The sequence below is a fragment of the Neohortaea acidophila genome (assembly GCF_010093505.1).
Source record: "Neohortaea acidophila strain CBS 113389 unplaced genomic scaffold BDY17scaffold_1, whole genome shotgun sequence".
Classification (NCBI taxonomy): domain Eukaryota; kingdom Fungi; phylum Ascomycota; class Dothideomycetes; order Mycosphaerellales; family Teratosphaeriaceae; genus Neohortaea; species Neohortaea acidophila.
In genome coordinates this window covers 2,040,873-2,068,164 of record NW_022985510.1, presented here as the reverse complement: position 1 = coordinate 2,068,164, position 27,292 = coordinate 2,040,873, and the positions used below count along the sequence as shown (strand labels likewise).

At 56.3% G+C, this 27,292-nt stretch overlaps 16 protein-coding genes across 16 annotated transcripts; 8 read left to right on the top strand and 8 right to left on the bottom strand.

Moving 5' to 3' along the window:
• Positions 1-77: 77 nt before the first annotated feature.
• On the bottom strand, positions 78-4,043 carry BDY17DRAFT_243297 (histidine phosphatase superfamily-domain-containing protein; the record flags this gene model as incomplete). The annotated part of the gene is made up of 3 exons (XM_033730419.1): positions 78-753; positions 979-1,314; positions 1,369-4,043. The coding sequence occupies 3 exons, from the start codon at positions 4,041-4,043 to the stop codon at positions 78-80; spliced, it is 3,687 nt and encodes a 1,228-aa protein (XP_033594516.1).
• Positions 4,044-4,951: 908 nt separating this feature from the next.
• Positions 4,952-8,068, top strand: BDY17DRAFT_307252 (Utp21 specific WD40 associated putative domain-containing protein; the record flags this gene model as incomplete). The annotated part of the gene is made up of 1 exon (XM_033735110.1): positions 4,952-8,068. One exon carries the CDS (start codon positions 4,952-4,954, stop codon positions 8,066-8,068), a length of 3,117 nt encoding a protein of 1,038 aa, XP_033594515.1.
• Positions 8,069-8,692: 624 nt separating this feature from the next.
• On the top strand, positions 8,693-9,526 carry BDY17DRAFT_320456 (uncharacterized protein; the record flags this gene model as incomplete). The annotated part of the gene is made up of 1 exon (XM_033736462.1): positions 8,693-9,526. One exon carries the CDS (start codon positions 8,693-8,695, stop codon positions 9,524-9,526), a length of 834 nt encoding a protein of 277 aa, XP_033594514.1.
• A 27-nt stretch (positions 9,527-9,553) lies between these two features.
• BDY17DRAFT_244313 (carbon-nitrogen hydrolase) lies at positions 9,554-10,517 on the bottom strand (the record flags this gene model as incomplete). Its single annotated transcript, XM_033730517.1, has 2 exons — positions 9,554-9,816; positions 9,872-10,517. The coding sequence occupies 2 exons, from the start codon at positions 10,515-10,517 to the stop codon at positions 9,554-9,556; spliced, it is 909 nt and encodes a 302-aa protein (XP_033594513.1).
• A 337-nt stretch (positions 10,518-10,854) lies between these two features.
• Positions 10,855-12,354, top strand: BDY17DRAFT_314739 (eukaryotic translation initiation factor 3; the record flags this gene model as incomplete). Its single annotated transcript, XM_033735850.1, has 2 exons — positions 10,855-11,175; positions 11,230-12,354. 2 exons carry the CDS (start codon positions 10,855-10,857, stop codon positions 12,352-12,354), a joined length of 1,446 nt encoding a protein of 481 aa, XP_033594512.1.
• A 453-nt stretch (positions 12,355-12,807) lies between these two features.
• Positions 12,808-13,663, bottom strand: BDY17DRAFT_21500 (uncharacterized protein). Its single transcript, XM_033730137.1, has one exon. The coding sequence runs from the start codon at positions 13,424-13,426 to the stop codon at positions 12,923-12,925; it is 504 nt and encodes a 167-aa protein (XP_033594511.1). The 5' UTR covers positions 13,427-13,663; the 3' UTR covers positions 12,808-12,922.
• A 158-nt stretch (positions 13,664-13,821) lies between these two features.
• BDY17DRAFT_289980 (serine/threonine protein kinase, CMGC family, CDC2/CDK subfamily) lies at positions 13,822-15,596 on the bottom strand. The gene is made up of 2 exons (XM_033732425.1): positions 14,540-15,596; positions 13,822-14,454 (listed from the first exon to the last, which is right to left on the bottom strand). The coding sequence occupies exons 1-2, from the start codon at positions 15,491-15,493 to the stop codon at positions 14,017-14,019; spliced, it is 1,392 nt and encodes a 463-aa protein (XP_033594510.1). The 5' UTR covers positions 15,494-15,596; the 3' UTR covers positions 13,822-14,016.
• Position 15,597: 1 nt separating this feature from the next.
• On the top strand, positions 15,598-17,371 carry BDY17DRAFT_289978 (putative S-adenosyl-L-methionine-dependent methyltransferase-domain-containing protein). The gene is made up of 3 exons (XM_033732424.1): positions 15,598-15,804; positions 15,860-16,129; positions 16,190-17,371. The coding sequence occupies exons 1-3, from the start codon at positions 15,646-15,648 to the stop codon at positions 17,336-17,338; spliced, it is 1,578 nt and encodes a 525-aa protein (XP_033594509.1). The 5' UTR covers positions 15,598-15,645; the 3' UTR covers positions 17,339-17,371.
• Positions 17,372-18,736, top strand: BDY17DRAFT_289977 (uncharacterized protein). The gene has a single exon (XM_033732423.1). The coding sequence runs from the start codon at positions 17,482-17,484 to the stop codon at positions 18,550-18,552; it is 1,071 nt and encodes a 356-aa protein (XP_033594508.1). The 5' UTR covers positions 17,372-17,481; the 3' UTR covers positions 18,553-18,736.
• Positions 18,737-18,740: 4 nt separating this feature from the next.
• BDY17DRAFT_289976 (uncharacterized protein) lies at positions 18,741-19,965 on the bottom strand. Its single transcript, XM_033732422.1, has one exon. It carries the CDS (start codon positions 19,894-19,896, stop codon positions 19,042-19,044), a length of 855 nt encoding a protein of 284 aa, XP_033594507.1. The 5' UTR covers positions 19,897-19,965; the 3' UTR covers positions 18,741-19,041.
• On the top strand, positions 19,956-21,175 carry BDY17DRAFT_342620 (uncharacterized protein; the record flags this gene model as incomplete). The annotated part of the gene is made up of 3 exons (XM_033738023.1): positions 19,956-19,974; positions 20,172-20,491; positions 20,553-21,175. 3 exons carry the CDS (start codon positions 19,956-19,958, stop codon positions 20,973-20,975), a joined length of 762 nt encoding a protein of 253 aa, XP_033594506.1. The 3' UTR covers positions 20,976-21,175.
• A 75-nt stretch (positions 21,176-21,250) lies between these two features.
• BDY17DRAFT_329506 (uncharacterized protein) lies at positions 21,251-22,288 on the top strand (the record flags this gene model as incomplete). Its single annotated transcript, XM_033737867.1, has 3 exons — positions 21,251-21,370; positions 21,421-21,644; positions 21,674-22,288. The coding sequence occupies 3 exons, from the start codon at positions 21,251-21,253 to the stop codon at positions 22,059-22,061; spliced, it is 732 nt and encodes a 243-aa protein (XP_033594505.1). The 3' UTR covers positions 22,062-22,288.
• On the bottom strand, positions 22,082-22,880 carry BDY17DRAFT_21222 (uncharacterized protein). Its single transcript, XM_033730135.1, has 2 exons — positions 22,619-22,880; positions 22,082-22,550 (listed from the first exon to the last, which is right to left on the bottom strand). The coding sequence occupies exons 1-2, from the start codon at positions 22,689-22,691 to the stop codon at positions 22,198-22,200; spliced, it is 426 nt and encodes a 141-aa protein (XP_033594504.1). The 5' UTR covers positions 22,692-22,880; the 3' UTR covers positions 22,082-22,197.
• A 118-nt stretch (positions 22,881-22,998) lies between these two features.
• On the top strand, positions 22,999-24,384 carry BDY17DRAFT_314734 (uncharacterized protein; the record flags this gene model as incomplete). Its single annotated transcript, XM_033735849.1, has 1 exon — positions 22,999-24,384. One exon carries the CDS (start codon positions 22,999-23,001, stop codon positions 24,382-24,384), a length of 1,386 nt encoding a protein of 461 aa, XP_033594503.1.
• A 185-nt stretch (positions 24,385-24,569) lies between these two features.
• BDY17DRAFT_320444 (XPG domain containing-domain-containing protein) lies at positions 24,570-26,546 on the bottom strand (the record flags this gene model as incomplete). The annotated part of the gene is made up of 3 exons (XM_033736461.1): positions 24,570-25,670; positions 25,730-26,222; positions 26,287-26,546. The coding sequence occupies 3 exons, from the start codon at positions 26,544-26,546 to the stop codon at positions 24,570-24,572; spliced, it is 1,854 nt and encodes a 617-aa protein (XP_033594502.1).
• A 175-nt stretch (positions 26,547-26,721) lies between these two features.
• Positions 26,722-27,286, bottom strand: BDY17DRAFT_342616 (uncharacterized protein; the record flags this gene model as incomplete). The annotated part of the gene is made up of 1 exon (XM_033738022.1): positions 26,722-27,286. A coding segment is annotated over one exon (363 nt), but the record flags the coding sequence as incomplete, so codon positions are not given.
• Between the last annotated feature and the right edge of the window lie 6 nt (positions 27,287-27,292).

The window sequence follows — 27,292 nt, the reverse complement described above, 5'->3', positions numbered from 1 at the left end:
AAACCCAACTCTATGTGTACGACTGTGAACGCAAGCAATTCCTGGTCAACATCAACACCAAGCAAGCAAGGCTAACGCTACACATCATCACTTAGCCCCGCCGCGGCCTCCTTACTCACAAACTCCTGCGGGATCTTCTCGGACAAGTTGACCGCTACAAACGACGTCGGCAGCTTGACAGTGTCGAATTTGGCACGCAGGGTTTCAATCACGTCCCTCCAGTTCGCGTGCGGCGTCAGACTCCGGCGCGGGGCGCAGCCAATGCAGTGCTTGCTATCCAACTGCACATCCAGCGGATCGAAAGTGTGGCAGCCCGGACTCATCGTGATGCGAATCGAGTAGTTGAAGTTCGTCTCGGGATTCGCGGGGTCGATGTCTGCCTCCGCGTTCTCCGATTCGTACAACTCGAAGCAGATTTGCGAGAGATAATCGAGCTCCGGGATGGCGTTGCGGGCAATCTTGGTCTGGATGCCGCCCTCCAATATGCAGTTGAGCAGTGTGTAAATGTGCGATTCCTTGGTGAAGTAGATGAACGATTTCGCATCGTCCGATGCTTGCACTTCTTCCAAGTCCTTGACAATCTCTCGCAGAAGCGGCAGACTGGTCAGGAGTCCAATTTCCAGCTTTTCGGAATTCGTAATGCCGTACTCCTGCGGGCCGATGAAATCAAACAGAATCTTCGTAAGACCGTACAGCTCGTTCAGCTTCTCCAGTCGAGCATCATTGCGGACTTTCGAGTCCACAGCGGATACGCTTCCCTTGTAGAGGTTGAAGTAGGAGTCCTCCGGGTTTACGCCAGCCATTGCATTCCTTGCGGCCGCCTTCAAATCCGCCGATCGGCGTCGTAGGCCCACGCGGTGCGCAAACGAGTGTCGCTCCGAGTCCGAAGACATCGGTAAGCTGGCCAGTGATGTTGTCGTCCCACTCCGACGTGGTGGTTCGCTGTCTCGTCCATCCGGCTCATTCTTGCCGTCGTACAGCGGAGCAGTCCCGTCATGAGTATGCGCAAACTCCTCTCGCGCAACGACGGACTCTGTGCGTCGCAGGACACGGTCGTCCTCCTCGCCTTCTTCCACCATGAAGCTTTGACTCGGCGTAAAGACCCACTCGAGAAATTGTCGGTTGTGCAACGCGTCAAACTTCATCGTGTCGTATAGCTCGCTGATCTTGCTAGGATCAACCTTTTCCGCATCCGTAAATTCGTTGAACAGCTTCTCCCATCGCTCCTTGAACAACTCTGCATCCTCGCCCGTGCACCATCTAGCTTGCACGGACGAAGCCTGGCTGATCGACTCGCCACCGTTGGCAAGGGCGCTGGCATCCACATCCTGGGGGTATGTCGTAGAATTGCTCACCTTCTGCAAGGACCGAGTGGCTTCGGAGCCCAATTTGGACACGTTGTCACGCATGACTCGGCGATGAAACTTCATGAGCTCGACGACGTTTCGCACCACCACGTATGGTTCGGGTGTACCGTCTTTCGGCCACGCGAATTGCTCAGGCGCTGCATTGCCTTGTCGCAAGAGCCCCTTCAGCTTCTTCTTCACTTTGTCCATTTCATCTTTCGCAGCGTTCGAGTCATCCAGCAGATCTTTTCGAACCCGGATCTGCCGAGTGTCTACATCCGCTTGACCCAGGAAGCCACCAGCGAATATTTGAGCGGAAGTGGTCACCCGTCGTTCAGATGAAGTGAAGATGGACACATCCGAGAGGGCCTCTTTGTTCATCAAAAGTAGGTCGTTGCGCATGTTTTCGCCCAAGTCGGCGGACTGGTATCTTGCCGAGTGCGTAGGCTCCCCACCCCACTTCATGACCAGTTGCAGCTTGTCCAGTACGAGATTGTTCTCCGCAGCGGCATGTCTGGACATGGTAACCTCGCCTACCGAGTCACTTCGAGATTGCACCCGCACCTGCGCCGGTCCACCAGAGTCCGTTTCAGTAAAAGACGTCAAGTCCTTGAAGCCTTTGGCAGGCCATCGGGAATCGGCCTCCCCTTCAAATGGACCGACCATGGGAACAGTGTCCGAGGGATCGACGCCCTTGTCGCCTTTCTCCTTTGCCTTTCCCCCATCTTCCTTTGGCTTCTTGAACATGGGCTTGATCTGGACCTTTGTGCCAGGCCAATTCCCCTTCTTTGCAAGGGCGTTTTGTAGCGTCCGCAGTTTCGTACGGTCTTCAACCCCCTCCTGCAGCGCTTGCTTGACGGCCAACTGGACAGAGTGGAGAGCCGCTTCGCCAACGAGAAGAACCTCCTCTTGATGGCCCTTGAGAAGATCGACAAAAGGCTTGGAGTGAAACGTGAACTTGAACTTCTGCTTCGGCGTGCGGTCCGCGTGGCGAATCACCGCCACCATGCCTTTCAGTCTCCACTGCGATTTTGACGCTGGCGCTGGAACGGTCTTTGGTGGCTCTTGCTCGGTCTGTACAACTGCGTGCTCAGGAGCTGAACTCGATCGATCGGCAACCGCCATCTCCTTCAAATGAGATTCGTGGCCCGCAATGGCAGGAGGGGGAAGCAAGTTTTCTCTTGACATCGACGGAATCTTCTGTTTGCTTGGTGAGCGTTCGAGAGTCGGCGGGTTGCTCAATGGGCTTGACGTGCCGCCTGGGCTGCGTGCGGATTGAGGGTGGCCCATCTTGAGAGCGGCAGTGCTGACTTGGTCGCGGAGTTGAGAAATGCTGCGAGCCCGAAACACGCTCTTGAGGGAATGGCGATGGCTTGCCCGCTCCTTGTCCATGGAAAATGTCGACTTTCGATGATTGCTCAGCTTCTCAAGCGCGGCGAGATCGGGCAGCTGAAGTTCCTTGCCATCGCCGTCTTCGCTGGGCGTCGTCTTGCCGTCCCAGCGTAGCCGCTCCCTCACAAACATGCTTTTGAGAATGCTGGCGCACTTGTCGTAGTAGTCGTTGTTGTCCTTTACAAAGCTCCAGCCGTTGACGTCAATTACATAGCTTTGGTCACCGACCCTCAGCAAGTCGAACCCACAAACCCTCTGTCCAAAGCCCATTGCGATTTTGGTGGCCATGAGTTGCTCCTCTCTTGACAAGGACGTCACATATCGAATCTCCTTCCCGTTAGGATTGCGTTTCACGACGCCGTCGACGACAGGTGACTTTCGCGTTTCAGCATGGCAGAAGTCGGGGCCAACGGTGTATGCTTTGACGTCCTCGGCGTTTTCGACTTTGAGGAATTGTTCGTAAATGAAACTTCCTGTCTGATCAGTGACCGCTCGAGGGACAACGAGATTCTCGTCTTTCTCGCTTGACTTGTTGTTGATTTTTCGGAAGAGTCTGCGACCACCGCCACCTTGCGACTTGGGGTAGTAGATGTTGATGTTGTGGTCTTCACCGCTGACCGGCTTCTCGACAAATGGCTTGCTCAGCTTCTGTCCATTGACCACCAGGGTATCACTGTCGTCTTCGAGATATATCTCGTATGGTGCCTTTTCACCTCCTCCGAGGCCCTCGGGGCCGTGCAAGTCCACGTCTGCGAGTTGCTTCAGGCGCTCCGCGATATCTGCAGAGGCCAATACCGGTCCTCCGTCCCGACTCACGACAAGCCGCTGGGGACTGGGCACGCCAAGTTTGTCGAGTATGCGAAGACAGATCCTACGATCCCAAAGCACGGTCTGCATGGGAAGGTCGTTGACGCAGAAGGGCCTCCGCAGCTTGGCGTATGCGATGGCCTTGTCTAGTGGAAAGCCGTCGCTGAAGAAGCTGATCAGGAAGTCGCATACCGGCCAGTTCTCCACATCTTCGTCCAGGATAACCTTGTCTCCGAAGATAATGACGTCGAAGTCGTTGTCCTTGCCCACCAGCCGATTCAGAATATTACGCGAGGGTTTGCTCCTGGCCTTCGAGTCCAAGGCACAAATGCCCAGTGTGCCGATTTTGTTGGGATTGCGCTCATTCGCTGTCGATCGCTCTGTGGATGCGGAGGTACTGTTTGGACCACTGTTGGACACGCGGCGGGAGGAGGAGGCGGGAGTACGACCTCGAACTGTACGGCCTTCTCTTGACAAATGTGGCGTCGATGCAGACATGGTGATGTGGGAAGTATTGGCCGACGGAGGCTCTCGAAGCGAGCCGTTCAGGGTGGGCGATAGAGCGCCGTTCTGGCCGGACGCCGTGACGACTGTGTGCTGGGTGACGGCAGGCGCTTTGTTGTTGTTGCTGTCGGGCAGGGTGGGATTGAGATAGGCAGGCGGATCTGCGATGGGTGAGGGCTGAGCTCGCGAGCCGTCTGGGGAATTGCTTCCCCCTGTGACCGAGCCTGAAGCGCTCTTGCCCGGAATGTTCATTGAAGTGGATGACATGCTGGTTGTGATGCCGGGATCTGATCTTCTCGTAGTCGCCTCATCCGCGACTCGACCGGACGACGGCTGTAGATTGGCGGCGGTCGGGCTTCGAGAGCGAGGGAGGGCTGGTGGGGGCATGGAGATGCTGGCGAGGTCGGTGATGCCGCTTGTGGGTTCCGCTTCGACATTCGTGCCTTTGCGAGAGGCCGGAGTGGCATTGGAGAGCTGGTGCGCGGCAGAGCGGGCAGAATCGTTGGAAGTGGAGCGGGACAGTGAGGCATCCGCACTAGCGAGCATGTCGGGCGATCGGGAGCGCGACAGCCTGGATCTCTGTCTGGGAAAGCGACATGAGAAGGATAAATGTACAAGACAAGAACCACCCAAGACCAAAGCAAGGAGATATGAGAAGCAAGATGGGACGAGCTCTTCGCGAGTCTCTCGAGGACATGCACCAAGTTCAATGTTCACATGCAACACCGATCGTGACGTAAAGTACGGCGTGCGGACGTCAACATACCCAGCGATAAGATAAGATGATCAATGCCGAAGATAAGATAAGACTTCACACCCAAAAAAGTTTCAAGCGTGCGGCAAAGAAACATGCAGTGATTGCATTCTTCCACCCCCACGTGCAGTCCTCATCGGTAGCAGCGATGCAGAAGGACGATGCGGAAGGAGGACGCCTCGTCAAGCGGCAAAAACTCGTCAACGGGGCCGCAAAAGGGAGGAGCGTGCCTGGCGCATCCCGTGTTTTTGCTCCCTACCGGACGGTCGGTCTGGTTTCTCCAACCGCTGTCCCATTCACCAGCGTCCCTCTCGGCAAAACCACCTTTCAACTTACCACCTCCGTGGGCCGGAGCCTCCAGACGTATGACCTTCGCAAAGGTCTGAACCTCGTCTTCATCACCCGCCCGCAGACGCCTGAGACCATCACCGCCAGCGCCGCACGGAAGGACAAAGTCTTTGCTGCATGGGGCGGCGACACGGTCAAATCCCAGAGAGGTGTGTGGGTGTTCAAGCGCGGACGGCGGGAAGCAGAATTGGAGTCTCCCCCGAGCTGGACCGAGAATGTCCAGTCCTTTTGTGTCCTTGGATCGTGGATGGTCGGCGTCTGCCAGTCCCAAATGCTGGTCTGGAACTCCGAGACATACGCGCTCTACACCATCCTAAAGGGCATCTCCCCGGTGCCATTCACCGCCTGCATCGCCAACGTGCCAACTTTGTTGAACAAGGTCTTGGTCGGTAGGCAGGATGGCAGCGCAGAGCTGTGGAACGTCTCGAGTGGAAAATTAATCTACACCATCCTTCCTCCGTCAACATCATTTGGAGCTGTCACCGCCATTGAGCCAACCCCCGCACTCTCTCTTGTGGCTCTTGCCTATGAAAACGGTCAGCTGCGCATTCACGATGTCCGCACCGACCAAACCGTCATCCAGCTCTCAACTCCCGCCGCCCTTGCCGTGACTTCAATCTCCTTCCGTACTGACGGAATGGGCGCCGGCGATGACGGTCGAATCCCTGGTGTCATGGCTACCTCGTCTGTGCATTCCGGCGATGTCACACTCTGGGATCTCAATGAGGGTGGAAAGAAAGCCGGAGTCTTGCGCGCGGCACACGCGCAGCCAACGACATCCTCCCCCGGCGGCGTCAGCAGAGTGGAGTTCCTCTCTGGGCAAGCTGTGCTCGTGAGCAGCGGGCTCGACAACAGTCTCAAAACCTGGATCTTCGATGAAACCCCCTTCAGCCCAGTCCCGAGAATTCTTCACTCCAGAAGTGGACACGGTGCACCCATCACAAAGCTGCACTTCCTTCCGTTCGCTTCAGATGGTTCCGACGACACAGGCAAATGGCTGATCTCCGGAAGCAAAGACCGGAGTCTATGGGGATGGTCCCTGCGTCGGGATGGCCAGAGTACAGAGCTAAGTCAGGGCGCCGTACAAAGCAAGGCGAAGAAGCAGGGCCTTCTCTCCGGTAGCAATCGTGACAGCCTCGAAGCTTTGAAGTGTCCACCGGTGGTTGCTGTGGCTTGCAGTCTGAATCGCGATGGTGGAATTGGTGCTGTTCCCGGCAAACATCCCATCTGGCAAGGAGCAAAAGGCAAACAGGTCAGTGCGGAAGTCAGTGGGACAACCGGCTGGGAAAGTGTCATCACTGCCCATGAAAATGACAAAAAGGCTCGAACCTGGTTCTGGGGCCGCAAGCGCGCGGGCCGATGGGCATTTCAAACAGGCGACGGGGATAATGTGACTGCGGTAGCCATGTCGCCGTGCGGTACCTTTGGTCTCATTGGATCGGAGAAGGGGGCCATCGACGTCTTTAACATGCAGTCAGGAATACATCGTCAACGCTTTCCTGCGCGCTTGACGCCACTACAAGCTAAGCAGTTGAAGCTCGACGTGGAGAAACATGGTTTGGTTGAAGAAGATGATGGGAAGAAGAAATTCCTCCGCGGTCAAGGGAGACATGCCAGTGCCGTGGTGGGCCTGGCGATCGACAACCTCAACAAAACGGTCATGTCCGCGGGTGCAGACGGCAAGGTCAAATTCTGGGACTTCAGATCCGGCCTGCTGATCCACGAAATCAATTGGACCGTCTCGACCGGCATCACGAGCATGCGTTTCCATCGCAGTTCAAATCTGGCTGCTCTCGCTTGTTCTGATGGCGCTGTTCGCGTCGTAGATGTAACGACATTCAGGCTCATCCGTGAGCTCTTCCCTTCTCGGCCTGCTATTCCAGAGCTGAATGGTCTGACGATCAACGACATGGCCTTTTCATTCGATGGACACTGGATCGCGGCTAGCATTGGCTCTCTCGTTCTTCTTTGGGACTTGCCCGCGGGCCATCTTATCGATGCTTTCAAGACACGCACGGAATGTACCAGCCTTGCATTTTCGCCCACCGGCGAATTCCTGGCTACCGCGACTGCAGGCAGCGTCGGCGTGGACGTGTGGAGCAATCGTTCGCTTTTCATGCACGTCCCCGCTCGACGTTTGGGTGAGAAGGAGTTGTCACAAATCGTTGCCGGAGACACTCAAGCTCCGACTTCGAGCGGCGAGGGCGGTGAGAGTCTCGTGGCAGCTCAAGCCGAGATTGAGGACGATGACGCGGATCTTGTCAACGGGCTACCGGAAATCGAACTGGACGAGCTATCTTCAAACCTGCTCTCACTTTCGCTTGTGCCGCGCTCCAGATGGCAGAACTTGTTGCACATGGACCTTATTCGGCAACGAAACAAGCCAGTCGAACCGCCGAAAAAGCCGGAGAAGGCCCCATTCTTCTTGCCATCGGCGCAAGACCGTCAATCTGATAGTAACGCCTTGCTCTTGCAGGAAGCCGATGCGATGACAATGGAACAAGAACGAAGCCGTATCTCCAGGCTGCATGCTCAGGGCATCAAGAGTACATTCGGCGAGCTGCTGCGCAATATCCATGACGAACAAGACTACGCACGATTCCTGGCGCATCTCCAATCGCTCAGTCCTGCCGCGGCCGACATTGAGATCCGAACAATGACGGTGGAAGGCCGAGACATGGTGACGTTTGTTCAGTCTTTGACGTGGCTGCTTCAGCAGAAACGCGACTTTGAGCTGGGTCAAGCGTGGATGGCCGTCTTTCTTCGTGTCCATGGCGACATCGTCTTAGGCAGTGAGGCTTTGAGAGATGCGGTTGCAGAGTGGTCACGAGCACTACAGGCAGAGCGAAGAAGGGTGCAGAGGCTCGCGGATTACTGCAGTGGACTTGTGGGCTATATGCGGGCCGCTAGGGTGTGATTGCGTGGCAGGCGTGCCTGGTTCACTGGAAACATTTGCATGTGAGACAATCAAGCACAGCTTCCTATCTACGGCTTCTCATCTTTTTGCTGTCTCATTCCTCCGCTCAAGCTTGTCAGAATAACTATACACAGCCATATGGAGTCGAATCGTTCTATACGTGTCTATCCGACGCAACGAGTTCTAATGCAGCTACCCACAACCCGCTAATCGAGTCTCCAGGATGTCATAAAGTGTTGACGGCACCAGTCACATGAGGGTGAAAGCAACTCCATCAGCTTTTCGACCTGTTCCTTTGACCACTATTTCGAGCGTCTACTCTTCACAAAAGGCGCGCGGGGTCTTTGTCCTACGTCCGACGACAAAGGGCACATCAGGTTCCAGTTCACTCCACGCATTGTCCTTCACAATGGCTTTGTTGGCTCTTTGTGTTGTCCAGATGCCTTCACCGTCTGCACTTCACTATATATGTGACTACTGCGGCCGTTACATTTGGGTCTCACCCATCAAGAAGGCTGCCATCCTTCTTCTTCCTGTTCTTGTGTCTCGTTACACACCGCCTAGAAGCTGCAAGACCTTGGTTGTGAGACAACATCGACATATCCCCGCGATCAAGTCCACCACATGGACGGCAGCGTTACTGTCAACGCTGGTCTCTTCAAGCGCATGCGCCGAAACACCGAGGGCTGTCTCAAAGGTATGCTGAAACCTGCCACTACTGTTCCACAAGTCATGCACCCCACTCAAGCGGCGGCTGATCAAGAAACAGTCGATTCGGAAGCGTGGTCTGTTGAAGCGTGGTCTGTTCAAGCTGGCGGCGACTTGCACGATCTGCGGGCTGCACGTTCCGAAAGCTGGCCGTGGAATGCAACAGTCGGCCAGAATGCTGCGACTCCAACGTTTACCCCCGTCTACGACAGTCAGGCCTTGGTCTCTCCTCTGTCCGAGGACCGGATCTGGGCGGAGGAGGTGAGCTCTGCTCTCGACGACGCTCACAGGCGATCGACAGCCAAGCACGACAGCTATCTCAGCATCGTCAAGAGGTCATCGCAGCACGGGTTCCCCGCACCTCCTGAGCACGAAGTCGAGCAGTACAACACAAAGCAATTACCGGCGACCCCAGCACGGCGAACATCAACGATCAACATGCAGTCGTACAGGTCAAAGTTTCGTGAGGAGCTCAACCTGCAGAGGAACCAGTCAGCGGAGATCGCTCAGGCTAAAGCCAAGGCCCATTCCTCCACATGCTCGAAGGTCGTGGAGCCTGGAGTCACTCGGGACGAGGAACACCTCTACCGAAGCGAAGAGATCTCGCCCGAGCTGAGGTGGCAGGCTCGCAACTACATCAAATCCGATCGTCAGTCGACTTGGGTCTCGCGGATCGAGAAGAGGGTGGAACGAGACAGAGAGGGCAGGGGACTCTTGTTGAGCAAGGATCAGGAGGAATGTCCGCAATGAGCTGGTGAAGTAAACGTATACATTTCTTCATAGCTTCGCATCAGACTTGCTTCCATCATCCGCATTATTCGTATGTCGATACATGTAATGCCAGTCACTCCTCGCCAAATCCGTTCTCACTTGATAGTTCTGTTCGGCGATCTCAAGTATGTTCATGTCAACATCGGCGACAGCCATACCTTCAGCATGGCTTCCGAGTCTTGTCAGGGCTCCAGCGTAGGGAACACAGATTTGGGAAAGACCCGCATAGCCCTTGCCGGCGGGACCGCCAGCGTTGGCAAATACGACAGCTGTATGATTGATTAGCGATCGAGTCAGGCGGATGCGCACGATAGAGTGCCCTACCGCAAGTATTCTCGAAACATCTCGCCGTTAGAATCGAGTCCAGGAACAAACCCTCCGACAGTGGATTAATTGCCAAACCATCCTTCGAACAGTCGCTCAGCGTCCAGAAAGTAGGGATGATGATGATCTTCGCCCCGTTGTCGATCAGCTCACGGAAAGCCTCGGGGAAAGCCAGATCCCAGCAAATCAGCAGGCCAACCTTGCCGAGAGGCGTATCAAAGACTTCATGTGGATCGTGAGTGGATGAGGTGAGATGGTCTCTCTCAATGTTACCCCAGAGGTTCTTCTTGACATATCTGCCCAAGATCTCGCCCTTGTTGTCGATGAAATAAGCGACATTGAGGAGTCGCTCATCCTCCACGGCCTCTTCGTGCAGCTCGATAATGGTACCCGGGACAATACAAATGTTGCATTCCTTGGCCAGATCCTGGTATTTCTGCAGGTACGTTCGCCATTGGCCGCAAGCTTGCTTGAACTTCGGATCGTGCGGAATCCAGTTGAGCAGATGGTACTCGGGTAGCACGGCGAGGTGGGCGTGCTGCCGAGCTGCTGCACGGATGTAGTCGGCTGCTTTTTCGAAGTTCTTCTCCAGTGCCATGGGCTTGGGGTGCATTTGGATCACCGCTATGCGGTGAGTAGGAGACATGGTTGCTAAGGGAGTCGACGAGATTGCTTGGCTGAGTGCTCCGAGATAGGAAATGGCAAGTGAGGGATTTTGATTGTATGTATCTTTCGAAGCGCCACGTCTTGCTCTCTCGCAATACAAGGTCGGGCAGAGTCGAGGTGATGAAGTGGGGGAATGCTACACGGCTGAGGAGAGGTCGCCAAAGTCCTGAAATGGTTAGACCACGGACACTTCCGCCTGGGCCAAGAGTTCGCCCCACTTTAAATTTCGCACAAGGAAGTGTGAGCGGTGGCAGAGGAAGACTTCAGCGCATCTGCCCTGGCCACGCCTGTCTCTCCTGCCACACATTTCCACCACGATGTCGGTACGACAAGCGCCCAAATATCAGCAGAACGCGCCCGAGCGCACCATCGACGATGATTCGGATGTAGAAGAGGAGGCTCTGGCGAATGACTACCAGGAGCAGGTCAGCTACGAAGATGGGGGGGACTACGATCTCGACAGAACAGGCTCGGCAGGAGGCGGCCCTCAAGACCTACACGCCCAGCTGGTCGCTGCTGCGCAACCTCTGGAATACGGCGCATCCATCGAACTGAAGATCCAAAGTTACGACAGCTACTGTGCCCTCTTCCATTACATCCTCAACAGTGAAGGGCCGGTGGACATAGAAGTTCCTTCGGTGGGTCTTTCGGGTTACAACCATCCTCGTGCCACCTGCTGATGATTTGTATAGTACTACTGGGCATGGGACGTGATAGACGAGTTCATCTACCAGTTCAACTCCTTCTGCGCCTACCGACAGCGCCTTGCCCACACGCAGCCCGCGGACAAGGAAGACGACATTTCCATTCTGCGCGAAAACCCCAACACCTGGGGCTGCTACTCGGTCCTCAACGTCCTCTACTCCCTCATCCAGCGCTCTCAGATCAGCGAGCAACTCGCGGCAAAGAAGCGCGGCGAGGATTCTGCGCTCTATGCCGGCGAGTATGGCAGCAGAAATCTGTATCAGATGCTCGGCTACTTCTCCATCATCGGACTGCTTCGAGTGCATTGTCTGCTGGGAGATTTCAGCTTGGCGTTGAAGACGCTCGACGACATTGAGTTGAACAAGCGGGCCATGTTTGCTCGAGTGATGGCTGCCAACTTCACCACCTACTACTACGTCGGCTTCAGCTACATGATGATGCACCGCTACGCCGACGCCCTGCGCGCCTTCAACCATATCCTCATCTACGTCAGCCGGACAAAGAACTTCCAAAAGAATGCGCAATTCGACAGCATCACCAAGAAGAACGACCAGATGTACGCACTCGTGGCCATCTGCGTCGCCTTTTACCCCCAGCGTCTCGACGATACCATCCACACGGCCTTGCGAGAGAAGTACGGCGAGCAGCTCACGCGCATGCAACGTGGCGGCCCCGAGGCCCTCCCCATCTTTGAGGAGCTCTTCCGCGCCGCTTGCCCCAAGTTCATTTCACCCACCGCTCCCGACTTCGACAACCCCCAGCTCAACGTCGACCCTGTCGAGCACCACCTCGCCATCTTCATGGAGGAAGTGAAGAACAACATGTTCTCGCCGACGGTGCGGAGCTACCTCAAACTCTACACGACCATGGACCTGAAGAAGCTGGCCGGCTTCCTGGAGGTCGACGCGGAAACGCTGCGCAGCTGGCTGCTGGTCAACAAGCAACGATCGAGGCAGATGCGGCACAGCGAGGGCGGCTTGCTGGAAGGAGACGTGGTGAATTCGAGCGACCTGGACTACGCCATGCAAGCCGATCTGATTCACGTTTCGGAGGCCAAGGTGGGCAGAAGGCTGGTAGACTGGTACTTGAGGAACCTAGCTCGGACGTACTAGTATGACGATGGGCAGCATGTGTCTTCGATCGCCGGCGTTATGTGAGATGCGGTGAGATGGGGCAAACGGCGTAGCGCGGCGTTCCATCTTTCTGCCTAGACATCGGCCTGACGAGTGTAGTGGGGGCGATATGACTTGCTTGAAAACGCATTCCTAAACGTAGCATTGGCCGGTGTGGCGCAAACAACTCTCCGACTTCAGTACGCATCGTCTCCCCCGTAGTCGTCCCCTCCTCCGCCTCCACCCACGGGCTCGTCAAAGTCGCCGTCTCCATCGTTAAAGTACTTCTCGGCGTTGTAATCGTCGTCGTCCTCTTCGTCCTCGGTGAAGTCGTCATCCTCCGGCTCGCGCTCCGGATCGTCCTCGTCGTCTTCGCCCTTTTCGTTCTCCTCGTCACTTGCCGCGCCGCGATCGTTGAGCCCGAGATTTGCCGGGTCCTCTTCGTCTAGTCTGGCCAATCTATCTGCAGCGGACTTTCGCGCGAGTCTCTTCTTCTTCAAAGCGTTGGCTCCGTCTGGGCTGTTGTCCGTGGCGACATCCTTCAACTCCTTGGGTAATAAATCGGCATCTAGCTCTCGCAGTCAGAGCTAAAGAACACCAGCGGAAAGGACTGGGTGCGTAGTAACTCACAGCAAACCTTGACCTTTTTCAAACTAGGCAAAGTAAAGGGTTTGCGGACGCGTTTCCGCCCATACGTCGCCACGACTCCGCCGTCAAACGCATTCACCTGGCCGCCGGAGTGCGTGTCGATTTCCGCCCACTGCTCCATCGTACCCGTCCAGAAAGGGCCGGCGTGGCGTCTGGCTTGGATTTCCCTTTGCAGCACTACAGCGCGGTGTTCGCGGGCAGTGATGGGGGCGGAGGGAATGGGGCTAAGCACGTCCTGCCGGCTGTTAGAGATTGTAGGGCGTTCGTGAGTGGGAAAGGGGACAGTGCGTGCGAACCGGGAAGAGATCTTTCGCGCGGTCCTCGTCGCTCGAGCGTTCTTCGTCTTCGGCTTGGTCGACGGCTTCGAGTAGTTCTGGGTCGACTTCGAAGGGCATCGTGGGCCCGGCGCGTGGGCGGCCGCCATAGAAGCGGCCACCACCTCGGCCTCCGCGAGACATGGTTGATTATTGCGTGGGAGTGGTCAGATAGGTGTGGTGGAGATGGCGTTAGGTCACCGGGGTGTGTTCACAGGCATCCGCGGGCGCATCGCAGGTCACGAATCAAGGCGACTGTCAGTAGGTTATTTGCGCATGTTGAGATGATGTCGTGAAGTGCTGGATAGTCGGTGATTGAATGGAAGCATGGACAATAAGAATCTCCCATATGTGGCTCAGCAATTGTCGCAGACCATTTTCTGCAAAAGCCCGCGCCACTTTCCCTCCCGCTCCGAGCCATTCTCACCTCACCTCAGCCACACACATCACATGCGCCTACAACCATCGCCGCACATCCTCCCAGAATCTGTTCTACGGTTGATAGTAGCTGCACAGACGCCTTATAGCAAGGCTCATCATATAAGCTTGCTACTGAATATCTCTGCTATCCTCTTGCATCAATCGCCCAGGGATGACACAACAGTAAATTGGCCTACAGCCTTGCGGAAGCACCAGCCTCCGGTGATCTATACCGTCTTCTCTAAAGCCTGATCGAAAGTCGTGCCGTGGGGAGGTGAGATTACCCAACCTTCAAGGCAAACCCGCCGCCCTTCTCCTCCAACTCCCTCCCCTTGAAGATGGAACTATAATCAATCTCCCCCAAGTTCGGCGCCTCGCCTCTGACCGGCGCGTTGGGAGTCTGCTTCCTGCGCCGCTTCTCCTGGCCCGCCTTGGATGGGAAAGTGGGAAACATGGCCGTCGGCTTGGGGCGTGGATTCTCTCGGAAATATGCGTCCTCTAGCACCTCTTTGGCGCTGGGTCGATGCGCGGGGTTGAGGGAGAGCAAATTGTCGAGGAGACTTGCACCAGCATTGGTGAGGATGGGGAACTTGGAGCGTACAATGCTGCCCTGTGCCGCCTTGATGGACTGCGATGGCAAACGTAGCGTTCGGGCATTGGGCAGACTGCGGAACTCAGGCCACGCATCGCTAGAGGGAATGCCGCAGAGTTCGAAGATCTATTCTCGCATCGTCAATGAAAGGAGGCATGGCAATGGCATCTGATCCTTCCCAGCCAATGCGCTAGCCGCATGTCTCACTCACCTTGCTCAACTGGTCCACTTCGTTCTTGCCTTGTAGCAGCGGCTTCTTGCTCAGCAATTCGCCAAAGATGCATCCCAGACTCCACATGTCTATCGCCGCATCGTACGTCTTGGTCCCGAGGAGGAGCTCGGGCGAGCGATACCAGAGCGTGACGACGAGTTGGGTGAGGTTGTTCGGCGGCGGATCACCACAAAAGCGTGCCATGCCAAAGTCCGCCAGCTTGATCTCGCCTCGGTTGTTCATGAGAATGTTAGATGTTTTGAGGTCGCGATGGAGGATCCAGTGGTCATGCAGGAACTCGACGGCGCTGGCGAGCTGCAGCATCAGAGTCTTGATCTCCGACGGCATGAAGGGCTCGTCCATTTCATCCTGCAAGGTTTGGAGGTCGTGCTCGAGAAACTCCATGACGAGGTAGACATCTCGCTTCCCCTGCCCGCGCTCGCCCGTGACGACTTCGCGGAGGTTGACGATGTGCCGATGATGGGCGGCGTTGAGACACTGGATCTCCCGCAACGCGGTCACGGGAAAGCCTCCGTCTCGCACGGGATCGATCTTGAGCTTCTTCACCGCCACAATCTCCCCGGTCGATTCTTCCCTCGCGCGCGAAACAAAGCCGTAGCTGCCCTCTTCGATGTGGTTGAGGAGATGGAATCTCTCGATGGACCGGCAGGGCTGCCAGGAAGGCGTGTGGAAGCGCAAGAGCCTGCTTGCCTCGTTTTCGACCGGGGGTGTATCTGTCGCCGTGTCCGGGGAGAGTCTGCGGCGCTTGGCTGCCCTCCCATCGCCATCGCGCTCGCCTTCTATGCCATTGCGTTGTGCTGCCTTCACCCTCTGCGCCTCCTCCTCTGCCTGCCGCTGCTTTTCCGCCTTTGCCCTCTTCTTCGCCTCTTTCTCTTCCCTTCTCCTCTCCTCTTCTACCGCGTCTTCTTCCGTGTCTGCCCACCTTGAAGGCATGCTGTGTCTGATGAGGTTGAAGTCGGACGCGATGTGTCGCGGGTAAACTTTCGAATTTCGGTGACGACACTTCCCAAACGCGCTTCAAACTTCTACTCAAACACAATGGCAACACCTTAACCTTCTTGTCCTTACGACCTCGGTGCGAGATAATGAGAAGAAGCCTGGCCCACACGGCACGGCAGCTTTCTCGCAGTGTGCATGGACGACCATTGAGTCAGTGCCGGGTGGCCGGCGCAAGGTGGTTGTCTTCAGATGCCGGGCATCAGTGGTCGACACCTCTGGCCAAACAACTGGCTGAAGCAATCACGGTACGCACTTGAAAGGAGATATACGGCATAATCCTGAATACTGAGAGAGAGGCAGACCACTGGCCCGATCCCGGTAGCCTCGTATATGCGCCAATGCCTCACCTCCGACCTGGGCGGATACTACACCTCCACTGCTCCCCTCGATCGCGACCAGTTCGGGGCCAAGGGCGACTTTGTTACGTCTCCCGAAATCAGCCAGGTCTTTGGGGAGCTGGTGGGCATCTGGATTGTGGCGGAATGGATTGCGCAAGGGCGAAAGAGCGAGGGCGTCTATTTGATGGAGATGGGTCCGGGGAGAGGCACTCTTATGGATGATGTATTACGAGTAGGTATCCCGCCTGCTAAGAGATGACGAACGAGATCAAGTTGTCTAACCAAGCTCTAGACCATTCACAACTTCCCGCCACTGGCGAAAGCCATCGAGGCCGTGTACTTGGTGGAAGCGAGCGCGAGTCTGCGACAAGCCCAGCATAAGCTTCTTTGCGGCGACAATGCACTTCGAGAGACCGAGTTGGGGCACGAGAGCACCAGCAAACACTCCCCACATCTCCGCATCATCTGGGCGGAGGACTTGCGATTGGTGCCAAAGGAAGCGGACAAGATGCCTTTCATCGTCGCACACGAATTCTTCGACGCCCTCCCCATCCACATCTTCCAGGCTCACCCCAATCAAGCTCCAAACACCATCCAAACCCCGACTGGGCCGATCGAGGCTCGGCAAAGGAGCGCTCCATCGAGTCAATGGCGAGAGATGCTCGTCTCCCCGAAACCACCCCATCGCTTGAAGGAGGGAGAAGAGGAATTCGAGCTTTCGTTGTCCAGAACCGCCACGCCGCATTCCATGTACCTCCCAGAGATCTCGCCGCGGTACCAGCGGATCAGAGACATTCAAGACGCCACCATCGAAATCAGCCCCGAAAGTCAGTCGTACGTGCGTGATCTCGCCATCAGATTAGGCGGCTCGAATCCAGCGCCACCCTCGACCTCCAAATCCAACGCCCTGCCAGGGCGGAAAGCAGCAACATCAACAGCAGAGGAGCCTCTAATCAAACCCGAGCCCTCGGGGGCCGCGCTCATCATCGACTACGGCCCCCCGGACACCATCCCCGCCAACACCCTCCGCGGCATCCAGGCCCACGCCCGTGTCTCCCCCTTCTCATCCCCCGGCATCGTCGACCTGAGCGCCGACGTCGACTTCCTCGCCCTCGCCGAGACGGCCATCGAGTCCTCGCCCGGCGTCGAAGTGCACGGCCCGGCGTCGCAAGCGGCCTTCTTGACTGCAATGGGGATCGAGGAGCGTGCTGCACAGCTCATCAAGCGGGCGTTGGAGAAGGAGAGGAGCGCTGGTGGGAAGAAGGGTGAAGTGACGGAGTTGGTCAAGAGGGTGGAGAGTGGGTGGAAGAGGCTGGTGGATCGGGGGCCGCAGGGCATGGGCAGGCTGTATCAGGTCATGGCCATCCTGCCTCACACGCCGCCCAAGGAGGGCGAGCCACGGAGAAGACCGGTGGGATTTGGAGGCGATGTCAGCGTCTAAGACAAGAGTCAGGCATGATTGTGAAAGCGAGAGGGTATCATTTTCAAAAGGCTAATATCTACACATACAACAAGCTCCAACCGGCCGTACGGCTTTCGTTGGGAACGCACAATCATCTATTGCGCCTGCCAGCTTGCCACTCAATGACTCCAACACAAATCAAAGGCCTGCTCAAGATCCGCGCAGATCACGTCCGGCGCCGTCATAAAATCCAAAAAGCCGTCCGTCACAAGCCCCGTGAGAATTTAGTCGAATCCCAGCCCAGATCACCGCCGTCCAGCTCTTTGATGTCAGGTAATAACGGTACTGAGTATGAGCTCTTCAACTTCTTCCCCGCTCTTCCATCCTCCAACCCATCTTCCTCAGCGGCCCCATTGAGCGAGAACATACTACTCTTCCGCTTGAACCAGCCCGACCTCCGCATGCGAAGACTTTGCTGTCCGTCTTCCGATGGCGCAGTGGTTGAGGAGACACTCGGGGTGAAGGGGCGGTGCAAGCCGCGACTCGTGGAGGGGCGATTGTCCGTCGACGGCCGAGGCAGGGCGAGAGAAGTGCGGGAGCTGCTGAACGAGGAGCGCAGGTTGTTGAGACTGAGCAGGCGTCGCATGCCCTTGGGCTTGTTTTGTACTTCCGGAGTTGTGGGCGCGGACATCGTGTTGTGTGTGGGTTTCGGGGGGGTGGGTTTCGTTGGTGAATCGTACTCGTCGACGTCGGATTCGGGGTATGCGCCGGGGATCCTGCGCTCGGGGGTGCTGGGATGCGAGTTCAGCGGGCCGCGTACCTGCTTTGCTGGTGATGCTGGCGGCGAGTCTGGGGGTGGGGGGATATTGGTGCCGTCTGTGAGGGAGATGTTGACGGGGCGGACGGTGAGGAGGAAGGGTTTGGAGGAGGAGGTTGTAGTAGTCGTGAGGGGCTTTGAAGTAGGTCGAGGCATCGCTGCCTGTTCCCCGCAGTTTGACACCACCTGCGTGCGCCGTGGAATGCGGAGACGGAAGGGCTGCTGCCGCGGGCTGCCTTGCGCAAAAGGTGAAACGATTGGCGTTGCAGAAGCGGAGCGGTGCAATGTGTCGGGCGAACCGTCGGGCCTAGATGCAGTGTCGGCGGAGAGGAGGCGACGCAGGTGGATGCGCGAGGGCGTTAAGCATGCAAACGAAACGATGACGAGGCGCGAGGGCGTGGTGGTGGGCTGCTTGAATGGATGCAGCTGGATGTAGGGGTCATGCAGTTGAAAGGAGGTGATGCAGTGGAGGGTGATGCAGCCTGCTGTACCTGCAGCTCAAGCACCGCAGTAGCGCCGGGCGTTTCCGGGTGGGCGGCGGGCTGTGATTGATTGATTGCCTGATTGATTGATTGATTGATTGATGGGGATGTTTGATGGGTGGAAGAAAATCAAGAAAGCGAACGCTCTTATTCAATTGCGACATCATCACTTGACAATGTTGATTGTTCCGTTGGCTGGTGCTGATGATGAACGCATACGTGAGCACTTCATCGCTACCAAGCTTCCCGCACGTTGGCCCGTCGCCCGTGGCAGGCGTTACGCTTATTCTCCGACGCCCATATGTCACCATGAAAGTAGTCGAAACAATGGTAAGGGTGTCGTTCCACAACATGAAGAGCCGTTGGCCTCGTCATTATCGGCGAGATGTAGACACGACGTTGCGTGGAGGACCGAGTATGGTACATTTAGCGGCCCACGCCACTTATTTGCTGCCTCCGAATACCCAATTCGACCAGCTCTTGGTCAGATCTGCGGCCGCATTCGCTGCTCTCTGCGCCTCTTGGTCTAGCGGACCGCCTCGTGGCCGAAATACCTCTTCCACCTGTTCGCCAGACCTTCGCTTCTCGTCTAATCTTCGTTCAACGGCATTCAACACGCCTCCATTCGGCCGGTCATCCAGCAACTCCTCTTTAATGGCATGTGACATGGCGAGCGTATCCGCCGCTCCAGCTCCAAGCTTTCCCCCTTTCTGCTCCTCAGATGAAAGTCCGCTGAACAGCCAACTCTTTGCCCTCTTAAACACCCCCGGCCTGTTTCTCCTCGCCTCTGCAGCCTCAGCGGCCGCACGCTCTCGATTGATCAACAGCATCTGGTCGTCTGTAGCAGTACCGTGATCCATGGCCGCAAATGCCTCTTTCAAATCGCTCTTGGTCTTTGCATGCTTCTCCGCAAACCACTCGTTCCGGCGTCGCCGATTGTGCACCAGCATATCTGTGACACCAGCCGTAGCCACCATGGCGCTGAGTACCGTCAGGCCTATCAGGCCCAGCGCGGTGTATCGGTGTGCTCGATCCGCCACGACTCGGCCTATGCGGACCACTTTGTCGTACTGGCTTTCCTGGCCTACTCTCGCCGCCGTGGCTGCGGCGCGCAGTCGCGCGATCTTTTGCTGTGGCGTTTCATTTGGGGGCGCGGGGCCGGTCAGCGGTATTCGAGAGCCGAGGGATGATGAGGATGATGATGCTGCAGCTGGTGCGGTTGATGTGAAGCTCGAGGATTCGGCGGCGTAGGGGCCTGTTGCCGTGAAACGCGTGGCGTCGGAAGGCGATCGTGCCATTGTTGGAATCCTTGTGCTGTTCTATGTCGCATGCATGTTGTTTGCGTGGGTTGATCGGGATGGCGAAGAAGCTGCAACGTGAGGTGCTCGACTTTTTGGCATGATGCTTCGACATTCCCGCGGCGCTGATCCCCATCGGGCTTGGCGCTGCCGTCCCCGACACTTCACCTCACTCGTGCAATCCGCTCTCCTCTTTTCTTATTGTACATCACCACTCACGCACACACATTGTTGGCAGCGGAAGACTGAAATGGGCGATACTAATTCAACGCCAGATTTACAAACCATTCTGGCCAACCTTGCTCGTTTCGCTCCTGCTGCTGCCAGTCATGCTACCGACTCGGTGGTCAACAAAGATGATGCACTCAACCCCCCAAGCGTAGGCTCCGTATCAAACGAGCATGAAGCGAAGCAATCTGCACGCGATTCTCGTGATCTGGAAGGCTCAGATCCCCGATTCAAGCCACAGACTCGCTCCACTGCCTCGCCAAAGCCCGTCATAGATCCCGCCACCATCACGACATGGCAAGATGGCCTGAGATGCGTGACAAAGATTGCTGCGCAAAATGCACAGTTTGCTGCGAGTATTCGAAAGGTAGGCGACATGTTCTCTGTCATCTCGACCGCCATATAGAACGCATTGACACGAAGCGCAGATGATGGAAGACCAACGCCGGAACGAGATGCGGTGGTATGCCGAGAGACAGGCCCTGAAGCAAGCCCAGGCGAACCGCGCAAAATCTTCCCAGGAGGCTCAATCGATCCTGCGATCCCTTTCGAACGGCGGCAGCCCGGCAAATCCCAATGACACCACTCCTACTGACACCGAGGCCGAGCTCGCGAGATTCGACAGGAAGATATATGACGCTCAGCTTCACATGAACTTCACAATGACTGCCGAATTGAAAGGGCTGGGTGTGCCCTTCTTCGGCACGGATCAAAGCCTGATACTGGACGATCGCGGCTCGACAGCGGAAAAGGGGGAGCGACCAAAATGGAGTCCACTGGTCAGCCAGACGCAACTACTAGGCTTGCAAAGACGGATGGTGGAGTATCTGGAGGACTTGTATCGTGACTAGCAGAGATGAGAGATATGGCCTTGCCGTCCGTGCTCGTCAGCTCGTGACTCGAAGTTGGACCCTCCGATCGCGTGCCTTCCTTTTTCAGAAATTATTGAATTAAGGTTTGTGCATGACATGCATTTCATTTCGCAGTGTTTCTGTTGTCGCAGGACTCAATAAAAACATTCCTCCTCCTCCTGACGTTCCTCGATCCTCACTTCCTTGCCCTGTTACCTTCAGCATCTCACATTGTATTCCTTCGTCCACCGCCTTCCGTGCACCGATCCACCGCAATGCTGCTCTCTGCGCTGGTCGTGCCACTCGTGTACGCTGCTTCGGCGCTCGCCACGGCATCCATCGCCGCGGGCCCCTCCACGATCACCAAACATGAGACTGTTACCGCTGCACCGGCTGTAAGTTTTGCTTCCTGCTACCAAACAGAGCCTTCCATTGACGTCTGCAGGGAACAACGACGCTCACCCTCACCGGATCGACTTCAACCACCTCCCCAGCTGGCATACCCATCGTTACCATCATTGATAGCACCACCGTGCTCGCCATTGTGACCACGGTCAACACGAGCAGCCAAGCCTGGACCTCCACCATCGTCATCTCCGGCCAGGGCACGCACACAGATCCCGTGGCAACGGTCAACACCTCTGTCTCTTCCACGAATTGCAACGACACGTCAATGCCATCCGCCTCTACCACGCCAGATTCACTTACGACATCGACGCTGTTGAGTCTGCCTCCCGCGCTCGGCCCTACATCTCTTGGGTCTGCCGCGTTGAGCAGCTTGCGCAGTTCTATGTTCGACAGTATCAAGTCGACACATCACATCACCACTGCAGCGCCTACACAGACTACCGCGAGTACTCCAGCGTTGCAGTCAACGACTGTCATGCTCGGCTCCGGCGAGACAACTACACTCGACCAGGAGAGTACAAAACTATTGTGCAGGGTGGCTGTGAGCATGGCCGCGTGCCTTGCGCTGGCTCTCTTCTTGTGATGGAGACGGACAGTCACTTCAAGACCAACCTCACCCTAACACTCTCCAACATGCAGGCTCTGGAAGTCGAGCATCGAACAGCTGTGAGCACGTAGCTCGAGGGTGATGTTGATACACCAGAATACAAATCGTAACCAAGTCTACCTCCCAAGCTTGTCGCCCATTTATACACATATACCCAAAGCCACCCCAGTTGCGCCATACCCAGATTTCGCCGAAGGTCGTCATGCCTCATCCAGGGCCGGGAACAGGTAGATAGCTCGCCCGCGCCCGTCCATTCCCCGCCCTCCACTTCACCACCCAGGGTTTCACGGCCGCCCAAGCCAGTAGGCCTAGCGTCGCGAAGATGAAGATCAACACAATCGCCTCGTCTTTCGTGCTATCCCGCTGGAAGCACTTGGTGAGCACATCATCCTCGGTGGCGGACGCGCAGATGGGGAGGTTGTAGTCGAGGCAGAATCGCTTGGTGCAATCGTTGCAGCTGCGGGTGGTGGGAGTGGTGGCGTCGCTGTTGGGGGATTGTTGCGTCAAGGGGATGATGGTGGAGTTGGTGAAGCAGGTGCATTTGCAGAAGAGGGTGGGTGCTGCGGAAGACGGGGAGTGGTTAGCATGCTCGTAGATGTTCAGGGCTATGCGCGTAGGTGTCGCTTACAGGCGGCGAGGGAGAGGGAGAAGAGCGAGAGGAAGAAGAGGAGGCAGACGAGCTGCCGGTTCCGTCCTGCCATTGTTATTGCATTGTCGAGGGGCGGGGTGTCATCGATCGTCGCGGGTAAGACGGAGCATTCGATACTCTCTACACATCTCGACAGGCGTGAGGCCTCACGGTCCAAGAGCCGCTACCGAAAGCGGAAAGAGTGCAACGGACCGGGCCGCCGATCTGAGCCCCACTCTCCACCTCGAAGCGCCGGCTGCAAATGTCTGAAGATGCCGCCGAATTTAACGCCCAACAACCTGCTGCTATTTCTGTGGCCTTGATGGGTCTTTAAATCCCATGAGCCCCCCCGTCGACCTGCAAAATGCCCGCGTAAGACTATGCCCGGCCTCGCTCTTGACACGCCTGACGCCGTCGAGCGTGTGCGACTGCACATCACGCCTTTCAACTCCGAGCTACTGGACAAGATTCTAGCACCCTCCGTCAAGGCGCAGGCCGACAACATCTCCTTTCACACCGTACAGACCTTTCCCGATCGCGGCTTCGGCTACGTCGAGCTGCCCGCCATGGAAGCCGAGAAGTTGAGGAAGAAATTGAACGGGTCTACGTTGAGAGGATCGAAAGTGCGAGTGGAAGCGGCCAAGGCTGAGAAGAAGCGCGGTTCGGATGCAGAGGTGGAAGAAGACGATGGGGAGAGCACTACGCCTCGCGTTAAGAAAGTCAGGAAGCGAGCGGAACAAGACGTGCTTCCGGGACATGAATTAGAAGATGGTCGACATATCAAGCGAGGCTGGATGGAGAAATCATCGAGAAAATCCAGGCGCAAGCCCAGTGGGTCGGACGGAGATCTGGAAAGCAAGAGTCTACTGTTCAAGACCGCCGTCCCACCAAATGCTTCGCCACTGGACATGCAGACAAAAGATAAGAAGAAGGCGAGGAAAAGCAAAGATGAGAAGAAGTCGAAGAAAAAGGTCGTTGTCGAAGAGTTCTCCAAGAGCTACAAACCTGAGGTCCACGATGCTGATACCGCTGCTGGTGCGCATGTACCGATGAGCTACGAAGATGGAAAGGGCTGGGTAGCTGAGGATGGCGATGTCGTCGACCCGGAGCCTCCTGCTCGGCGACGAAAGTCCAAACGAGAAAGCGAACCTCGCGTTTCGGCGGTCCAAAGTCAGGATACGAGGGATGTGGCGGACTCATTGCCACCAGACGAACCAGTGGCCAGCGACACATGCATGATCATCGATGCATCCACCGAAGGAACAAAAGAAGTCCATCCCCTTGAAGCCCTCTTCAAAAGACCTGCGTCCAAAACAAGCGACGATGCGAAACCGAGGCCAAAGCCCATCGATACTTCTTTCAGCCTCTTTGACGTCTCGACTGCAGCAAATGAGGAAGACGACGACGAAGGCGGAGAAGTCGACATGCCGCCCCAAACTCCGCACACGAGGCGTGATCTCGAATGGCGCAGCATCCGTTCTGCGGCGCCGACGCCGGACACCGCTGCTCTTGGACGACATTTTAGCTTCCCTTCAGACGACCGCTCAGATGAGGACGACGATGTGGACATGCAGAACGAAGCAGAGCCTGAGCAGCCGAACGATGGGGAGGAAGGTGCACAACACAGAGAGGGAGAGAGTGCTTTTCGCAAATGGTTCTACGAAAATCGCGGCGATTTGAATCGCGGCTGGAAGAAGCGGCGGAGGGAGGAGAAGAAGGTGCTGCGACAGAGGGAGAGTCGGAGGCTGAGTAGCAAGATTGCCTGAAGGAATTATCCAGCGTGCATTGCATGTGTTTTCTGAAGCGTTGTGACTAGACACGCACGATGAGATGATGACGATACTCCATTGCATGACACAGAGAAGCCATGAATAAACATATCCCCTTGATCGCGGCAACGCACTGTCCGGGGTATCTTTTCCTCTCTTTCTTCCAGCTCTAGGGCGGACATCTAATCCACTTCAGACAAAATATCAAACATGTTCCCCTTCCGCTTCAAACTCTTCTTCGTCGAGGGCAGTGGCTTGTGCGTGATCTCCTGCTGCGCCGCTACAGCTCGTTCGTCAACGAGACCTGCTTCACGCAAGTAGCCCTCCACCATAGCCCTCCACACCGTGAGTTCGATGTTCGACTCCTCCTCGGACGGCGGTTCAAAAAATGCAGCGATTCCCGGCAAGGCGTGAAGCTGCTTGCCCAGCTCGCGAGTCCCCTCTAAGCCTGTTGTGTCCGCGGAAGTGACGCAGATGATCTGCTTCAAGACTTGTATGGAGTAGTACTCAGCTTCAAGCTGTGCGTGCAAGTGCACCAGCCTCCACGTGGTCGCCGGTTTGCAGGCCAGAACAGATGTGATCTCGTCGGTTGTGGGCAGTGCGACGTTTTCGCTCGCCATATCTGCTAGCGTGAGTTGCATGACCACAAACCTCCAGCGTCGAGTGACACCCAGGTTCGTTGTACGGGTAAGTTCTCTGCCAATGGATTTCTTCCAGGCCTCGAGGCTCTGCTGCGTGTCGGCTGTGGAAAGGTGCTTGAGGGGTTGGGTCGATACATTGAGCCCCGCTCTTCGACACTCCACGACTTCGACGTTGAGCGCATGGTAGCTGCTCACCATGGAAGCGGCGACGGTGCGGAATGGGATGCCGACTCTCCACGCGCTGCCTCGGGAAGGATCCTCGAAAAGGCTTGGGAGATACATCACAAGGCGCGGTGACGGGTTGCCTAGGCTTGAGTCGTCTCCATTTCCCTGACTACCTTCCTTGGATGTGCGCAATGTTGCTGCGTTCTCAGTCAGGCGTTGCTGCTCGTATCTGGCCAGATGGACAAATTCCGACACTCTTGAATATAGAAGCCCACCACTGACACCAGGTTGGCGATGAGCTTGCAGTTCCTCAAGAAGACGAGAGGCGACTTTGATAGAATATGTCTCGGCAAACTGTGCGTACTCCAGGTTCTCAATCGGCTCTCGTGAGCCATCTAGAGCGGCTTTGAACGTCACGTGTCGCCGCAGCATTGCGTACGCAGGTCGTACCAGGTCCAGCATCGGCTCACGAGACATCTAAGACACAGTATTGGTCACGCAATCCAGCTGAAACTCCGCATCCAGGACGTACGCACCTTTGCCAGCCCCGATGGCCAAAACTCTCGAGCCTCAAGGACCTTCCCAGTCTCGTCTTCGCGCTCGACCATGGAGTCAATCATGACGACTTTCGTTCTCTCACCACAAGGGTACACGATCAAGTCGGAGTCGTTTGTAAATAGATATACGTCCCTTTGAGCATCATTCGAATTGATCTTGCTAGCAGCCGCAACGCAGAAAGGATCCGCTTCACCAGGGACAACCCACGTGCGGTCGGCGTAGTTGCTGTTGGCGAGCGCTTCCACGACTGCAAAGACAAGAAACGGCGGCGGAGCGAGATCCTTCCGTGCGATTTCAAGACTCCGCTGATTTTCATCGCGCCTATTGCCGCTGTTCGACTTTCGAGAGGCGCGTTGGATGGCATCGTGGAGATGTTTGAAAGTGACTAGCTTGTCGATGCCATGCTGTAGGCGCGCAATGCGGACCTTCTCTTTATGGGCGGGTAATGCTCCGTCGAAGTAGATTCCAGATCTGTTCCAGTATCAGCGAACCGAGTCGGATAGGGTGCGACTATTAGAGGGCCGTCAGCTCTCACACTTCGAAGCCGTAGCTCCATAAGTTGTCCAGCCAGTCAATCGCGGCAATTCCTAAAGCGGAATAACTACAAATCGTCGCGATGCTCTCGGTGGATTGCTCATCGCATCTCAGCGTGTGGAAGAGTGCGTGGGCGAGCGATGGTCCGTCGATGATGGCGAGAGCGCGCCGCTTTGGACTCTCATCCTCGCGTCCCTGCGTGCCAATGATTTTGACGGTCCCATATTCGCGCATGCGATACGCAAAGCGCGGGATTCCCATTAGACTGGCGCGAGTCTTGGAACATGCTGTACATCGATGGTTCAGATGATGTTGGAATTCGATGAAGTGATGCAAGCTGGGTCGAAGCTGTCGCAGGGCTTGGCACAAGAGGTCCTGGCGCAAGGCTGGGATAGCTTCGCAACAACAGCTAATAACAGGAAGATAGTTCATTCAATCAAAGGAGGGTTGTTGATTCTTCAAAGACCATGATAGATAAGTCTACCTTATGTAAAAACGTTCAACACTACCATTATTGCGATATCCATCTCTAGGATTGTATAGGTTCCTCTAGTTCCGTCTATCCCATCCCACCCCGTACGTTACTGCGGCAGGTCGCTGCTGCAGCAAGACCGCCAATGGTTCGTGATTGTGGGCGATTAAAAGAAGGCCAAGCAGGCGATGGCAGCGACTGCGATGCCAACAATACCCCCGCCGAGCTTCGAAGCACCGCCAGTAGAGGGGATGACGGGGCTCACAGTCGGAGTGGTCGCGTTGTAGGTGGTTCCCCAGGTGGGAGAGCTGTACGCTGGAGGAGCGGTAGGGGAAGCTGGCACTGGGACGATGGTGGTGGGGGTCACAGGGGAGTAGGGCGACGGCTTGGACTCGGTGGGGTAAGTTGCCGGCTTGGTCTCCACGGGTTGGTAAGGCGAAGGCTTGTACTCGGTAGGCTTGTAAGGCGACGGCTCAGGCTTGTACGGCTCGGGCTTCCACTCGGTTGGCTTGTACGGCGACGGCTCGGGCTTCCA

Bases quoted from the DNA above. Each gene is read 5' to 3' on its own strand.
- BDY17DRAFT_21500 (XM_033730137.1), bottom strand. From the start codon at position 13,426: ATGGCGGCCGCCCACGCGCCGGGCCCACGATGCCCTTCGAAGTCGACC.
- BDY17DRAFT_289980 (XM_033732425.1), bottom strand. From the start codon at position 15,493: ATGCCTTCAAGGTGGGCAGACACGGAAGAAGACGCGGTAGAAGAGGAG. The intron at 14,455-14,539 runs GTGAGTGAGACA...ATGCGAGAATAG, and splicing joins AAGTGGACCAGTTGAGCAAG to ATCTTCGAACTCTGCGGCAT.
- BDY17DRAFT_289978 (XM_033732424.1), top strand. From the start codon at position 15,646: ATGAGAAGAAGCCTGGCCCACACGGCACGGCAGCTTTCTCGCAGTGTG. The intron at 15,805-15,859 runs GTACGCACTTGA...AGAGAGAGGCAG, and splicing joins AACTGGCTGAAGCAATCACG to ACCACTGGCCCGATCCCGGT. The intron at 16,130-16,189 runs GTAGGTATCCCG...ACCAAGCTCTAG, and splicing joins TTATGGATGATGTATTACGA to ACCATTCACAACTTCCCGCC.
- BDY17DRAFT_289977 (XM_033732423.1), top strand. From the start codon at position 17,482: ATGACTCCAACACAAATCAAAGGCCTGCTCAAGATCCGCGCAGATCAC.
- BDY17DRAFT_289976 (XM_033732422.1), bottom strand. From the start codon at position 19,896: ATGGCACGATCGCCTTCCGACGCCACGCGTTTCACGGCAACAGGCCCC.
- BDY17DRAFT_21222 (XM_033730135.1), bottom strand. From the start codon at position 22,691: ATGGCAGGACGGAACCGGCAGCTCGTCTGCCTCCTCTTCTTCCTCTCG. The intron at 22,551-22,618 runs GTAAGCGACACC...CGTCTTCCGCAG, and splicing joins CTCCCTCTCCCTCGCCGCCT to CACCCACCCTCTTCTGCAAA.